Source organism: Myotis daubentonii, chromosome 4 (assembly GCF_963259705.1).
Source record: "Myotis daubentonii chromosome 4, mMyoDau2.1, whole genome shotgun sequence".
Taxonomy (NCBI): Eukaryota; Metazoa; Chordata; class Mammalia; order Chiroptera; family Vespertilionidae; genus Myotis; species Myotis daubentonii.
In genome coordinates, this window is record NC_081843.1 from 78,657,286 (window position 1) to 78,674,349 (window position 17,064).

At 47.1% G+C, this 17,064-nt stretch overlaps 1 protein-coding gene across 4 annotated transcripts in view; it reads left to right on the forward strand.

Annotated features, from left to right (window-relative positions):
- The window catches only part of ZNF366 (zinc finger protein 366), a 60,860-nt gene extending 44,083 nt beyond the window's left edge, over positions 1 to 16,777 (forward strand). For 3 of the 4 annotated variants that reach the window (XM_059694358.1, XM_059694359.1, XM_059694360.1), the window contains 3 exons: positions 1,127 to 1,318; positions 9,720 to 9,894; positions 12,768 to 16,777. In XM_059694358.1, coding sequence (XP_059550341.1) covers positions 1,127 to 1,318; positions 9,720 to 9,894; positions 12,768 to 13,339 — 939 coding nt within the window. In that variant the 3' untranslated portion in view covers positions 13,340 to 16,777. The remainder of the gene's footprint in view (positions 1 to 1,126; positions 1,319 to 9,719; positions 9,895 to 12,767) is intronic. The other variant, XM_059694361.1, reaches the window with a different exon arrangement.
- The last annotated feature ends 287 nt before the right edge of the window (positions 16,778 to 17,064 follow it).

The following is a 17,064-nucleotide window of genomic DNA, read 5'->3' on the forward strand; positions in this document are numbered from 1 at the left end:
TTGGCTCTGTTGACTAATGAGTTTGCCGACCACTGCCTTAGGCTATGCAGCCAGTAAGTGGCTGGGCAGAGATCTGAACTCACCCTTTAGTGTCACGGGCTCATCAAAACGGAGGAACGGTACTTTCTTACCGTGTCCCAAATTAAAGAACTGAAAATACAGGCAGGGAGAGGCAGAGCTAAGCATGGAACCCCTCCCTCCATAAGTCACTATAAATACCAGCCAAAATGGGATTTATAAAGTACAGTTGTTAGCTAGGCAACTTGATCTAAGCCTGTATTGACCTTAATTTTAATGCTAGAGTTCTCTAAATTTTCCTTCCAAAAAGTCCTTCTGGACCAAGATTCTTTGCAAAGGCCTTTACAGGGAAGCACTGGTTAGTCAGGATCAGTTATTATTCTATTCCTGCTATGAGTTCCTAGAAATGCTTTCAACTAAGGGCATTGATGCTTAAGTTTTTCAAACACCTCTCCACAAACAGCAAGGAAACTAGAAAATCTCCTTTTCTAATTCAGAAAGCTATCATCTGTCACATTTCTCTATAGGACAGAAGCTGGCTTAGAGGAGGTTCTATACCCAAATCAAACAGAGGTCACTGTGGCCTATAGGAACTCACGGGACCATCTCAAGAGGTGATTATCAAGTTGTACTTTATGGAAGTGTCGATATAAGTTGTTCTTCTGGGATTTTCAAGTCCATTAATAAGAACTCAAGATATGGGAAATGATATTATCAGTTTGGGAGGTATTTTTCTCATTATCATGAAAGCAGGATTATAGATTCATTTCGAATATCATTCCACAATACTCTTACCAAAATCCCGTTAATCCCCAAGAACTGTTACTGTAAAATTAACCCCAGCAGCAGCAGGAACAACAAAAGTATTAGCTTTCCTTTTCTCTAACTTTATGTAGTTTATGGTTTTTGGAGAAAAAAAAGATTATGTAATCAACATTTTTCAGGAAAATAGCAATTTAACAAGGCTAAAGCCACACCATTTGGAACTAAATACCTACCAAAAAGTTCATCATGGATTTATGCAGCAGAAAGGAAAACAAAGACTACAACCCAGATGAAAGCAGGTTACCTGCTAACCACAGTTGTTTTGAATCTTGCCTCCCTGCAGGGTGTGAAGGAGCACAAGTGTGGGATTTGCGGGCGGGAGTTCACCCTGTTGGCCAACATGAAGAGACACGTGCTGATCCACACCAACATCCGCGCCTACCAGTGTCACCTCTGTTACAAGAGTTTTGTGCAGAAACAGACCCTCAAGGCACACATGATCGTCCACTCTGACGTGAAGCCTTTCAAGTGCAAGGTGGGCAGGGGGCCCTGGGAGAGTACGGAAAGGGGGGACTCTGAGTGTGTGCAAATGCCCAATGGGGAAGAGTCTCCAGGGAACCCTCTATTCCATTTCATCAGGGCCACAGAAAGTCAGAGTAAGTCCATGGCCAACCCCAGGCTCATCTGCTGCTCTTTCTCTCTTTCCACCACACCTTTGTTCACACCAACCCTCAGCTTGGCCCTGCTTGTCTCACTGCGGAATCAGTTCCTGGGAGTAAAGGCACCAGTAGAGGAAGGTCTGAGGGTGGAAGGACCACTTGGGGAATGAGGTGGTTCAAGGATGAAGGGATGTGGAGAGCTCCTGTTCTAGAAGGAGCAATCCAGTGTGGCCCTCTTCCCTGTACAAGCCAATGTGTAGAGTACAGAAAGGAGTCAGAGAAACTTCTAGCACTGCCCCCACTCCCATCTCACCCCTCCCCTCCTGCCCTCCTGATACTTGGGCTAAGTGGCATAACTTGAAGGCAGGTCTTCCAGAGAGGATGACAGATATTCTGAGGCTAGCCCTCAGATGACCTCAGAAATGCTTGCTTGGGCCGAGGAATGAGTGTGAGCACAGTCATCTGAAGCATTTCTCACTTATTCCTAAGGACCTGGAGCACCTTTGTTAAAGTCTCCGTGTCACATTAACTTGCTTGGATTTTTATTTCATCAGCTGAGATAATGTGTGAGCTGAAGATTTGTAAAACCCAAGGCACTGGTGGTGTCACTCAGAAATGCTTGGGCTTCCCAGGCTGTCCCCTCCCAACATTGTTGCTCTTCACTTCTAAGAGGAAAAGGAGTCTTGCTCAGGATTGGGTAGTTTCATCCAAGGAATGTACCAGCATGTGTCATTGAATGCACGTCTTGAGGTGGGAGCTAAGGGGAAGAAGAGGGAAATCACCATGTTCAGCTAACGCTAAGCTTTTCTGTTGGAAATGGAAGTTTCTCTTCTCTCTGTTACTGCATGTCTGATGCGATCCAAATGATATTCTCAGTCGATTCCTATTTCTGAAGTAGGGTGTTCTGCTTCCAGGGGCTGTTCGTGCGTTCATGCCCCTGCAGCATGTCTCCCCACTTGAAGGAACCCCCTGTGAAGCCAAGTTCTTTCCTGTGTTGGCCACTCCTGGACAGGGTGAGAGGGGTCAGGAACCAGAGCTTCCCTAGACCTGTGTGGGCATTCTCCGGAGGTGGGGGAGGGAGATTTCTCCCTCCAGCCCTTTTCCTGCCACCCACTTGTGTTTCCCCTCCTTTTCTTCAAGTTCTAGAAGTTTGAAAGTCAATTTATGTCCATCTTGAGTCATCTGAGCTGAATAGGGAGGAAGATGCATGTAGGACCTGGTACAAAAGGAACATGTGAGGCCCTTTGTTCAAATGTTAGGAAGAATTTAAGACAGTAAAAACAGAGCATTATGCAGAACTCAGGACCCTTCTGAGTTTGGGGTCCTGTGTGACAGCCTAGGCTGCACGCCTTCCTGCATGAGCCAGTGGACACCATAGACCAATTCCTCTCTCTCTAGGCACTTCTTTGATTTCCTACCCACTTCACTAAGCCCTTTGACCCCTGCACTTTTAATAGAGCTGTTTCTGCCTGCCAGGGTTTCCTGTCTTCTACAATGGAGGTGCAAACAGGAGCTCTTTTCCACACTTCATTCCTGTGTTGAATTTACTCTTGGACTTCAAGCACATTCTATATTTTTTATCTTATCAACTGGTGGTAGAGAGCACATAAAGTTGTTAAAATATGAAGGGAGCCATTGCATAATTAGCCATTGCATAGTTCCCTAAAATTTCACACCTGTCCAGTCCAACCAACTCCCACCTCCACCTCATCAATTCAGGTCCAGAAGTAGTGGTTAAACCAGCAAGAAAACGTCTCTGAAACAGAGGGATATGTCAGGGGGCAGAGCCAATACAGGAGAAGGGCTTGCAGGCTATGTGTGATTTGGGGCCACAGAGACAGTCCTATTTCTTTATATCAGGGGCCTCAGAGGGGCCTGGAGGATTTCATGGCCCTGGTGGTATCTGAGGATTTAGAGGGTTCTCTCTGGTACCAGTTCATAGAAGACTGTACAATGCAAGTATAAGAAGGGCCCAGTGATGCAGTGAGCCAGCCTGGCTTGATGTTTCAGGCCTCCCTTCATAAACAACTGCTCCCTCTTCCCCAGTGATAGGGCACCACACATGGGTGTCTGATGGCTAACTTTATGGCTCAGAAACTCAACTCGACTTCTCCTTGAGTGTGCATTAGGCTCTGGATATCTGGTCACACCATGGGAGGGGGACTTGTAGCCTAAAATGCCAGCTCTGAAACACAGTTTATACTCTCCAAGGGGAGATGGGCCTGGAGCAGGAACTGGGATGGTATCTTCAGGGTCACTTCTTCCTGGGACCTAGGTCTCTCAGCAGCTGTAGGTCAGGAGGCCTAGAAGAGTGCATATACTAGTATCATTAGAACAAAAAGAATTGGATATTAAAGGGGAATTTTTTAAAAAAATCAAACGCAGGTGGCCCTTCTCCATTCTTAGACTTTTCTAAAACAAGAACAGGTGTCAGTCACCTTGAATAAGAGCTCTCTGTCTCCTGGAAAGTGCCAGAAACATACCACAGGTTCTTCCTCTATTTGTTCCCATCTCCCTGCAAAGTGCCACCCTGCTCAGTGTCCCCTTCCTACTATCACCCTCCTCACTTCAAAGGCATTTCAGAGCCTGTCTGAGTTCACAGGCTATGTAATGGGCCTCTGTGTGTTGGAAAACTAGCTCCAGATGCCACGGTGAAATGGATCACCTTGAGAGGGTGTCCTGCGGACTTTGATTCCCATCCACGTTGTGCTGGATTCTTGGCAGTCTGGCCCTGGGTGGAGCTTGTTGGGGATTTGAGAGTTGGGAAAGGAATGGAGGGCTATTTGCTCATTGCTGTGTAATCCAGAGCCTTCGGAGAGAAGTGGCTGGCAGGCTACATAGTGATGGTGGAGAACAGGGCCAGACAACTAAACCAAGGCTTGATCATGGTGACAGGGCAGGCATTTCCTTCACAGGATTGGCATGGCCTGGGGGGGGGGGGGGCTGGGTAGCGGAGAAGGGCAGGCCTTGCTCCCGCCATACTCTGAGAGGTAGCTCTGTTTCCTTTACCCCAACCGTGAAAAAAAAGAAAAAAGGAGATTCTTTAAGTAACAGATTCTAATTTCTTGGGACTCTCCCCACTAAAAATCCTTCCTAAAATAAGCCCCTCCCCCTGTTGTAATATGAACTGGTTCTCTTCAGTCCGTGCTCAGTGGAAACAGCTGTCCTCAGCAAGCAGCAAAGTTCGCTCACGGTGGGATTAAGCAGTAACAATAGAATGGAAAATTAGAGGAGAAGAAAGGTTTCCATTCTGTTTCTTTTTCTTTCCTTATAAAAAGAAATTACTGCCCTTCTGGGCTCTTTTGCTATTGGCTCGGCTCCTGGACTCCTAGCTCTTGGAGCCAGCTGGAGCTGGTCCAGAGACCTGCGCCTGTGCACTTAAGCTTGTTTCAGAAAGATGCTTCCCAGATTCTGCGTAAGCACGCGGGGGTCGACTTGGATGCTATCCTTATAGCGGCCACACTCCATAAAAGCAAAGAACCAGCTGCCGTCTTTGGGAAACCTGTCCAGGAAAAGCAGCCATCCAGAATTTCCGGGACACATTCTCCTTTGAGATGGGTGAAGCCGGGAGCTGCCTAAGTTATGAATCACCAGGTCATCTGCAGCCTGGTCTGATGCAGATGCCTGAAGGCCAAGGGCAGAGCCGCTAGAAGAGGATGAAGTCTCCTTGAAAAGGGTCCCCACCGCCTCTGCCAAACAGGCCCCATCTTCCCTTCCGGCTCTTGGATGCCTCATGGGGGAGAAACCATGTGGGGACTTTTAGGGGCTCAGTACTTGGAACCAAGGCTCTCAGGCTGGCATTGAGGGGGTTAAGGCAGTGACCAGATAGCAGCCTTTTGGCAGCAAAGCCCTCCTCGGCAGAAGGAAGGATATAGCTGTATGAACTGCCTGCTTAACAATGCCTCACATGTCCCCAGGGGCCAGCCTGCAAATAGATTTCATCTTGCTTTCTCTTGTACTTTTCAAAGCTTCCTGTTTTCTCACGGCCCTTTTGGACAGTTTACAGTCTCTCTCTCCCTCCCTCCCTCTCTCTCCCTTTGAGGAAAGGAACACCCTTCTTATTAAAAGAGAGAGAGAGAGAAAAGAATGTAAGGGAAGGGCAGCTTAGCGGAGGCCATTCTCCTGGGCTGCAGGCTGCAGCTCTTTGACCTTTTCTCCCAGAATAGGAAAACACAGGCTTCCTGGCGCATCCCAGTCCTCAGGCTCACACAGGCTGGTTGGCACAAAGCAGTGTGGCTCTTCTTGGCTTCGTGGGCCTCTGGCCCCCGCCCAGCCCCTGCCCCGCTGCACACAGCCGCCTGGGCTTCTCCGTAGCTCTGGCTGTCAGCATCATCGCTGGGACTCATGGGAAGTTGCCTGAGGCATCTCCAGGCCCTGGGTCAGGGAGGGAAGAGGCACCCGGGAGCTGGAATTCAGAACTCCTATGAAGATGAGGAACAGGGCTCCTGTCAGCTGTTTAGCGGGCTGAGGATCAGGAAGCCAGATACTGGGTTCCCCCAAAACCTTCAGTCTAAGAGGAATCTTCTCTTTCCATCCACATTTCCCAGTGCTGGGTCAGGCACAACTGCCTCTATCTCTGTTATGCTTCAGGTAACCTGGCAGGTATTTACACAAAGGATCCCTCACTTCCTTCAGTATTCCCTGCAAATAATTTGCTTTAAAAAGACAGCACCCCCATCTTCAAAGATCTTCCTATTTCTGGAATGTAAGAGCATAGGACACAATAATGATAGTAATAAAAACTCATAGTTATTGAGCTCTATTTGCCAAACCCTTTACATGAATTGTCTCATTTGATCTTTATAAAAAACTATTACTATCATCGACATTTTAGGGAAGAGAAAATGGAGAGCTTATTCTCTATCCCTCTGAGGTCTCACCATCACCTCTCTGCTCTGCCGTCTCAAAGCCTAATGACCCATGCAACCCACTATTAAAGGACAGTTCAAAACATTTGTTCCAATTTTCTATTAAATGTTGAGGTCCACCTACTTCTTGACAAGTAGGTATAAATGTGGGCATCGATGGGAAAGCTGAGACTTCATATCAGGCTCACTAATATCCCTCATTAGAGAACTGGGAGTTTAAGAGGGGTGGGCGGTTGAGATGACCACCTGCAAGAGGAACGCTGTCCTCTCCACTCCAGCAGCGTCCCCCTCCAATACCTGCCCGTATCTGAATCTTCGCAGACCTGGGCGGGAGATGATGCAGCAAGTATTGCCTTGAGCAAACTCGTAGCCTCACCTGTTGTGATGAAAGGGGGCATTGACATGGATGGCTACTTTTCTCAGAAGAAGAAACTAGGGTTATGGTGCTCCCTCTCACCCTGACTTCTTCCTTCTAGTCTAACTTCCTTCCTCTGCTACAGGGACTATGCTTGGAGCTCATATCTCAAACCACAGCACCATCTTTAATGGACCCAGTCTTCTTTCTCTGCTCCCCCTTTGCTGGATACTGAGGTTAGCCACAAAGACAAGGAAGGTAGCCCTAGCACTTCTGAAGGTGCTTTCGGCATCTTTCAGAGTTCACATACCTCCACTCAGCCTGGGAGAACTCTCCATTGGTGGCCCAGGAAGCTACGTAAACCATGAAGGATAACTCTGGTAAATAAAAATTAATTTTTACCAATAGCACAGCAAGCAGTCTCCTTTACCAATCACACATCAGAAAATATAGCTTCCCGGTCATGTCCCACAGTGGACCTTCCCTGAGGCCATCGGCTTTGACTTCAGGGGACAATATCAATGTCCCAATGTCCCCACGTAGCATTGAAATGTCCCAGGAAGTTTAGTCGTGAATGAATTGAGTCAGAAAAGAAACATTAGAATAGAAAAACACACACTGGGCTTTGATAAAGGATCATAAAATGTTGCTTGTCTAAGGCCGAGGAAGATTCTAGGAAATGCCCCGTGGTAGCCATTGTGATGTATGCACACCTCTGTGTGTGTGGGGAGAAGGGTGAGGGGAAGGGAGGTGGGACCTTGGGGCAGGTGAAGTGCAGGGTCTTCTCTGACCCCAACGTTATAGCAGTTGTGTCAGCAACAGTGATTGATCATTATCACAGCAGTGACACTGACCTTGCCTGTGCCTAAGATTGAGGGCGATATCTAAAAATGTTTAATGAAAAGACTATTCTTGTGGCAAAACAAACCTCCCAAAAGGGTACTCTACACATTCTTCAAGGTTAGGCTAAAATCCCATCTCTTCTATAAGACCCTTTCAGAAGTCCAGCTTCTAATATCTCGGCAACCATAGATAATAACTAACAGTGGAATTTTGCCCTTCATGGGATCCAAGTGCAGAAGGCACCCATCTTGTCCTTTCAGTTTTCTCGGTTGGCCTGCAGGACAATGAGACCCATTTAGGCTTGGACTAGCACAGTAGCCCAACTGATCCTCCAGCCTCCAGCTCCTCTCTCCCTGCATGTCTTCTTGTTGGGCAGCGGGGAGCGGGGAGGAGGTAGAGCTAATTTTGCTGTTTATGAGTCTTCTGCTGCAGCATCATGCCAAATAATTAGGAACCAAATGAAATATACTTTTTCTAAAATGACCATGACTTGAATATCTAATGCAGAATCTTTAGAGTCAAAGCTTTTGTTTTTCTGTAGCCAGAACGGAGAACTGCATAAACTAAGCTAATAAAAAGATCACAAAAGGTTTCCAGAACTTGCACACATGTGTAAAACTTAGGTTGATAATATCTTAATACATTGTCTCTATTGAAAATAAAAGTAAGCAAATATCCATCCCACATGTAGGGCTCCTGAAGATGTTGAAATTAGACCAACTCTCTCAATCTTTCCCTTCTTGGGTCACCATTTCCAAATGAATGTGGTGTGCACATACTCTGAGTACTGAGTGTGGGAATTCATCTTTGCTAGTAAGGAAGTAAAAAGGGAAAAAGTACTTAAAACTCCCAAATATGAATCATTTAAAAATACAGAACCAACCATTCATTATCCATGTGTGGATTATCTGTGACGAATTTATAAGCCCAGGCTGGCTTCCTCCTACCATCCAGCATTCTTTTGAGCTAATCTCTCAAGGTCACCATTTGTTAGGTCTGCCCGTTCTGCCAAGGCTAGCTCAACTCTCACCTCCATAGCCACATGAGGAAAACGTTGCCTTCCTTGACAAGAAGTCAATCCAGAATCCCCGACAATGGCCCTGAGAATCCCCCTCAGGAAGAGAGGAAAACTGACGTCAGCTTTAGAGGACGCTGTACTCCCAGTCCTCTCTCCGTGGTATCTCTCACTCCGTACTGGCTTCTGAGGTTGGGGTGGGACGGGGAATGTTCCTCCCTTGACACTGTGTCCAAGCACAGCCAAGGAAGGGCTGGAGTCTCCAAACCCTGCCTTGCTCAGGCTTGGGGACAACAAGAGCGAGCAAAGCATACTCTCCCCACCTGCAAACAGTGCCTTGGAAGAGACAGTGTCTCTTCTGAAAGAAGTTGGAGAACCACTGTTGTGGTCCACCATGCATTTGCACTTTAATGGAAATAAAGAGAAATGACAAAGAAAAAAATGAATAAAACTTGTTTACTTCTTGTATACCTGAGATAATATTTTCAGTACTTCAAACCTCTACCCAGAGAAAAGACACTCCTTCCTTTACATGTCTCCATCTTCCTTTTGACTTTGAAATTCATTCCAATAATTAGCACATTTAAAAATTAGAAAAGTATGGTGTGGTGGCTGACCACGTGGCCTCTGGTGTCCAATGGCCTGAATTCATTATCCCAACTCCAGCACCCACTAGCTGTGTGCCTTGGCCAATCTTAATCCCTCAGTTTGTCCATCTGTAAAATGGGGGTGACAACAGTACGCACCTCATAGGACTGATGTGAAAATTAAGTGTGACATTCCATGGCAGACTGGGTCTAGTGCCTTCCATATTGCAAATGCTCCATAAATATTAAGCAAGTAACTGTATCGTTATTATTCAAGTGAAGCACACTTTGAGCAATTGCTTTTCAGATCAGCTTTTCTCCTTTTCAAAAGGTGCAAAAGAAGCTTTAATAGTTTTGAGATTTTTACCTTGAGTTTTAAATCCTTTACCACAGGAACAAAATCTCAAGAGACCACCCCTACCTGCTGCGCCTCTGCGCCTGGGCACAATCCACCCCCTCCTTGACTTCCACGGGGACATTTTCTTTGCAAGCCACTTGAAATGCCCAGATTCAAGCAAAGGGCCTCACAGGGGCCTGGCTGTGGGTTCACGGGGGCGGGGTCCCCTGCCTGCAAGTAACCTGTGTTCTCCTTGTCACTGTCTCCGACAGCTGTGCGGGAAGGAGTTCAACCGGATGCACAACCTGATGGGCCACATGCACCTGCACTCTGACAGCAAACCCTTCAAGTGCCTCTACTGCCCCAGCAAATTCACCCTGAAGGGGAACCTGACGCGCCACATGAAAGTCAAGCACGGTGTCATGGAGCGGGGCCTCCATTCTCAAGGTATTAATCTTCCATGAAGCCCCCATGCCTGTGAGGCCAGTGGGTAACAAATGGGCAGTGACCTTGTTTACAGGGGGCTTCGCTTTATTCTTATGGTCGAAAAAAGGGAGTGTAACTTTCAAGACTACAGCAGGGTAGCAGGAGCAAGCTGACAATGTTATGATAACAAATAAAATGCTAAGATCTGAAGGCAGCAAGTACAAATGAAGTCTAGAAAGACAACTGGAACATTGTAATGATGCCAGCTTCAGGCTGGAGGGACTTCTGTTATCCCCATTTTACAGATGGGGGAACTGAGGCTTCCCAACATTAATTTGCCAGAAGTTGGTCAACTGAAAACTGGCAGAGCCAGGATTTGAACACCGACCTTTCTGACTCTAAAGCCTGTCTTGTGTACACTTCGCCGCACGGCTGTTAAAGGGCATGCGGTTTTTCTCCCCTTTTGGGAAAACAGGTCTGCAAGCTCTGTTGTCAGCAGAGGTCTGTCTGTAGCAGGCAGGAGCCTCCTCTTACCTGTTCAGGACCAGACAGGCTCAAGGGCAGTTCTCCTGCTCAGTGGGAGCTATGTCTCCCTCCCTGAGCCTGGACTGAATGGATGGAAAGTTCTCGCCTTGTTTGTCAGTCCCCGGGCCCCCAGAGTTCATGTTCCAGATCTGCTGAACTTGGCAGGTTGCTCCTTGGTCACCTAACCAGGCAATCTTTCAATAGGCAGTAAGTGCAGTCCATCCTAGGCATGTACTCTGAGCCGTGGCAGCAGTGAGGGACGGAGACCAGCTTTGTCCTCTGGGGGATCTTCGTGTAGGGAGAGAAGACATACATAGAGGTAACTTACATGGTATTAGCTGGCCACTCTTTTCTGGTGACTAGTATGATCAAAGCACAGAGCTCATTCCCACAATTCCACAAAGTAGACTGCGTTGTTCTCATGTTATACAAGAGGAGGCCATGGCCGGGAGGTGTGATATGAACTGCTCAAGGTCAAACAGCAAGTCTGAAGGCAGATCTGGGGTTCCAATTCAAGAATTTCTGAGTCAAGCCAGTGCTCACCACACCAGGTGAAAACACAGGTGACTCATTTGTGTTTGCTCATCCTCCCACCCTTTTCCAAAAGAGATGGTCAGCTAGACACACATATTCATAAACAAGGAGCACACAACAGAATGATTGTGATTTTCAGATTTTTACAATGTCGCCCTGACTCCTGGGCGACAGGGAACTGTGGTCATAAAGCAAGGCCTAGAGTTGGTGCAAAAGCCCTGAAAAATTCTGGTTAAAAATCCAAAGCAATTTCTCCACCCTAACCATGTTTTTCACCTGAATTATTCTTCACGTCTCTGGTTGCCTGAGAGGCTTCCCAAGTTAGGCCTGGATTTTTCCAGAACAGGTGAAGTGTGCTCATTCGCCAGGGCTGGAGACATAGAAGGCCATGATGAGACAGGCCTGCACCTGAACGCCTAACCTGCTCACCACAGCTTGTCCCTTTGGACACTCAGAAGCCTAGCAGGCACCTGACAACTCTATCATTCTGGAAAAATAAAGAACATCACTATATATCACAGAGCTGCTTTGAAAACTTTTAACAGACTTGCAACTATTTTAATGTTTTCATCTACAAAAGGGGTCAGTAATTTTTCATTCCAGTTTTTGAAATGGCTCAAAATCCAAGGCCCAGATCAAAAAGACCCTCCCTGTGCCCCCGACAAGATTAAAGCTATAGACAGCTTCCTTGCCTGACGGCATCTTGAGGCTGGCAGCGCTGGACATCAGCTTCCTTTGTGTCTCCCCACCGAGAAGCCTGGTCCTCCTGCAGTGCCGCAGGCTCTGGCTGCAGCCCAGGCCCATCCCTCCCAGTTCGCCTCTCCAGCCGCCCCCACCTGCTCCTGGGGACCTTACTACGGCCAAGATCAAATCAGGTGGAGCCCTGCCACGGGCCTGTTGGCTCCTGGAAAGTGTGTGAGTCCTCAAACTAAACTAACAGTGAGGCCCACTCACATCACTGTACCTGATAGCAGGGACACTTGTAGTTGGACACAGGGCCTCTGGGGTCCCCAGGGGACCTCTTTATGGGATATCTTTTTTTTTCCCCCAGGGTGGAAATATCTTTATTATTGTTTTATCTTTTTTTCTTTTTTCTTGCTTAAAGTATTACAAAGGGGATTACATATGTGTCCTTTTTTTCCCCCCGCCCTTGACAATCCCCTGGCCTCCCCTACCCCCCAGTGTCTTATGTCCATTGGTTATGCTTATATGCATGCATACAAGTCCTTTGGTTGATGAAAGAAATGCTTGCTGAAAATAATAAAAAAAATTAGAAATAAAAAGAAAAAATGTCAAAAATCACCTCATTTTTTAGATTGTTGACATCCTTTTTTTAAGAGACAGAGACAGGAAGAAGGAATGAGTGAACTGGGTCTACACTATAAATATACATAATAAGTATATATGTTTTATACTTAAAAGATATAGAGAATACCTCTTTATGTTACTAGGTCTCTACATCTCTCACACACAGTTCATTGTGTGGATGCACTATTATTTATTTAAACAAACCTCCACCATTAAATAGATACATTGTCGTCACAGTTTCATTATTTAAAATGTGGTGATGAGCACACTCACACACAGACTTGTTCACCTGCAAATTTGCATAGTTTAAATTCTCAGTAATTGCTAAGTGTGAGCAAGGCTTGTTTTTAGATTTTGGCGCATGTTGCCAAATTCACCTTAGAGGGGTCACCCCCATGTAGATTCTTTCTGGGAGTTTATCTATTCTTAAACTGTAAAATCAAGCTACACTGAACGGCCCTGGGTACCACCAGCCACCCCTTTTCAAAGGCTTTTCCAGGGCCTGAAGGCTGCCTCTGCTCTCACAGGTTTTAGAAGGGGGAGACTCGCCCTGGCGCAGGCGGGGGTCCTGAGGAGTCTGGAGCAGGAGGAGCCCTTCGACCTGTCCCAGAAGCGCCGGGCCTTCCAGTCTGACGGGGAGAGCGCCAGGGGCAGCTCCTGCCACGAAGAGGAGGATGAGGACCACTGCTGCGAGGTGGAGCGGGACAGCCCAGGCCCGGCCCCGCGGAGCAGGCAGCGCTGCGTGCCCCAGGATCTCTCCACCAAGCCCGAGCCGGCCCCCCGGGCGCCCCAGGAAGCCTTCGAGGAAGAAGAGAAGGAGGAGGAGGAGGAGGAGGAGGAGGAGGAGGAGGAGGAGGAGGAGGAGGAGGCCGTGCAGAAGGAAGGACGCCAGGAGAAGAGCAAGGACAGCCATGGGGCAGAGGGCGGCCAGGAGAGAGATGGGGCCTGCAGAGAGGAGTGTCCCAGCCTCAGGGCGCTGCAGAGCGCGCGGCGGGGGGCCTCCTTTTCTGATTACTTGTACTTCAAGCACAGAGATGAGACTTTAAAAGAATTACTGGAGAGGAAAATGGAAAAACAAGCAGTGCTTTTAGGTATCTAAGTGGAGAGTTTTAGAATTACACTTGGAAAATGAGACGCAGGCAGTTCAAATATAGCTTTCTGCATGAGCTGTCATTCGCTGGCGACTGGCGACTGGCGACTGGCTCGCATCTTCACAGATGGCTCAGACTCCGTGAGCAGGGGCGTCCTCAGCCAGGGAAATGCTTCTCGGGTCATTCCCGGCCCTTGATTTTTAACGTCTCTCCGGTGTTATTTCTGCCTCTCCAATGCGAGACGCTGTGCACATTCTTCTAGGCATCTGATTGTAGGCCGATGCTGAGGTGCTTACAGAAATCCTACTTTTCTTTGACTACTATACAATACAAGGTAAATTTCTTTCAAGTGGCAAAACTATGGTGCTTGACATGATTCCTAATTAATGACTGTTTAGTTGAATGTGTGAAAGTTACAATATTTTTTCAGATAGATGAAAATATGAGTAGTTGTATATATAAAAGTTGCCTTTATTCAAAAACAAACGAACAAAAAAAACAAAAATACCAGAAATGACACAGGAGTTATTGAAAAGGAGAGTTCTCATATAGTCATTGCAGAAATAAGACAAAGTTTCAAGAGAAAATGAATAATTTTGACTAAGGAAAGCCCAGCCATGCTTAGGTTCCTGCCTGGGTCCTCCTTGCTGGGCTCCAGCCCCCTTCATTGGTGCGGCCTTAGGAGTGGATTTGCAGATGACGCCCAGTGCTTGCGCCTGTGTCCTGACTGGAGCTCCTTCCTGGAGCCCTTGCTAAAGCAGCTGCAAGAGGATTGTCACCCTGTGAGCAGCCGGCTTCTCCTAGGGGCTAGAGCAGGGGCAGTAGGGGAAGGCTTCTCGGTGAAACCCAAGGTCTGACTTGTTTGGAGAATTAGAATAACCAGCAGCTAATCACCAGTAGGGGAGAGGCTGGGCTGTGTTCTCAATGCGCCTGCACATTAGAATCAGCTCGGGGAGCCCTTTTAACAAAACCTCATGTGGGTCCTCAGCCTCTGAGACTCTGATTGAATTGGCCTGAGTGGAGCCCCTGCTTCGGTTATTTTCTAAATTGCCCCATGATTCTTCCGTGCAGCCAGGGTTGAGAAACACTGACTGGGCTAAAATAGTGACTCCCAGGACCCCCTCCCAGGGGCTCCATAAATATTTCTGTGTCTGGCTTCAGACTCATTAGGAGAGAGCGAGAGAGCAGGAGACCTCGAAATCATACTGCTGACTTGGGCTTTTCACCTGTTCAGTAAGGGACACACACAGTATGAACACATACTGTCTATATTTCAAGATGATGCCTGAGATGTTTATGGTAACTTAATATGTTTTAAAGTACATAGCCAGCTTATAGTGACTAATCACATCTTCCTAGATGCTTGAATTGTGATTCCGTGACTGCAGGTGATTAGAATGGGTGGCTGAGCCCGTAGGTAGGTTTCCCTTAGGCATGGTCACCGAGTAACGCAGTGCAGACAGGATGTCACTTACGTGTAACTGACCATACGCAGGAACCCGCTGGTACTGTGTCTGTGTTTATGTAAAAACTGCCTCTAGGTTGGTAGTTTCAACTCTTATTTGTAGAGCTAGGTACTGTTTATTATTTTGCTTCCTCTCCTCTCAAAGTTCCCGATACATTTCCTTAGAAGACCTGGCCCATCTCTGACTGCTGGGTGCTAGCTTTTCCTCTTGGCCACGGTGCTTCCCCATCAGCCTCATCCCGTTCTCATCACTTACCCGGGTGCTTTGTCAATTCCTGATGCATTTCTCCTGCCACTGTGCCTAAAGCTCCTCCCTTCAGCCCCACCACCACCCAGAGTCAAAGCTGCTTAGGTTTCCTGCTGCCACCCATGTCCTTAGGTCAGAGCACCTGCAAAGGGATGCTGACGGATGATGTGGTTTCTGCAGTGACAAACACAACTCTGTCCCAAGAATCTGTCCCAAGTCCTCAGGGGCAACTTGCTTTCCACTCATTATTAATATGGCTCATTGATGCCCTGATGAACTCACCCAGGAGGCGGACCATGAGGTCTGTGAGGTCCCCGGCTCTTAGGGTCCCGGTCCATACTTACTCTTTCAGCAGTTGTGTGTGGAGGAGCTACTATGAGGGCTGCAGACTTCCAGTTTGTTCTGGGTCTGGCTAGCTGGAAAAGGAACCAGGGAATCTAGAATAGCAAGCTCTAGTCCTCTCTGACCAAAATGGGTCATGTGGGAATGTTTGAGGAACAAGGGAATGTTGAGATGGAGAGAGTTAGGTCCAGGAGAGTGGTTTTCACATGGTCTATTGAGGAGCCCCTCCAGGGCTGCTAGGGAGAAGAGGCTCTCAGCCCTCAGGCCCATGTCACTCAGAGTGGCTCAGATTTCATCTGTTGTATACGTTAGACTTCTCAGTAAAATTTCATTTGAAGGGAGAAAGAGGTCTAAGGAAAGTAATATAAAGTTGTAGTGGAGCGTATTCTAAAGCCTGTGTATAGTTCTTGACTCTGAGTATAGATATTTAATTAGATCTAACCCCATGGTTAGTATACAATGGCCTTCTGAGAACCAAGGTTAAAATGTTGGTTTTGTATGTTTTTGAGTGACCAGCACCTGGTTTGCCTCAGACAACCCTGGTTTATACCTGTTGTTCCAGGGTAATTACCAGTAGTGTGGCCTAAACTCTGAACATTGCCCCAGTTTGGGTAATAAATTCCAGGGACACCAATGCCTAGTGCAGAGCTCAGGAGAGAGTTAGCCAACCCTGCCTAACGGAGCTAATTAATCAGAATGAAAACCCGGAGGAGAGCCTCAGAGTCCATCCTCAGAGAACCTCAGGGATGAAATCACCCAGGGTGACCAGCACTCCAGGGCCAGGACAGCACGACATTCGTCACATTGTGGCACTCTGAAAATAGGTCACTGCCAGATGCTTTCCAGGCTTTTGACCACTGTCACTCTGAACCAAACAACTGACCAGCCAAGTGGCATATTTCTCTTTATCCTTTCCATTCAGGCCTATCACTACCTCCTCTTATTGCCTTTTAAATCTTTTATTCTTTCTTTTTAAAAAAATTTGACTCCCCACTGGCCATGAGACTGAGGCTGACCTTTCATAACCCCGCAAGGATAGCTGGTATATTTGCATTTGAGTAGCTACATGAGAAAGCCCAATGTGCATACTGTATTTATTAAGCCCCGAGGCATCTAATAAAATATTAACATCGTGTTTTGAATCGTGATCTTTGTCTGCTTTGCTGGAACAAAATGTAACGGAGCTAACATTTAAAATCCTTCACATATTTGGACAACATTACGCCAAATGTTGATTTTGTACAGAATTCTGGCTTGCTATTTAAAAATGAAAACTCCAAGTATGTAGTAGCATCAGGTTGTGAATATTGCTTTCTGCTTCAGTAAAAAAGCAGTTTACCTGAAAAGAGCATGTAGCCTATATTTTGTTAATTTAAGCAAATAAAGACATGTTGAAAAAACTGAGTTAGTTATTTGCAAACACCCACATTTTGCAAGGAAGCTGCCATTGTCAATGCCTATCCTATACCCTCTGCCAGGGGGGCTCCTCTGGGCTGGAACCTCAGCCCAGGGACACAGATGCTGGATTCTCCCTCACTCCTTCAGAAAGGATTACTGACCCTCAGCCCATCTGCTGGCAGGTGACATCTTCCTATCCTCTCCATCTTTCCTATTCAAAAAAACTAGTTCTGGAAGGGTGTCATGGGGAAGTGGGAGGTTAGAGGCCGTGTTGCCCATTC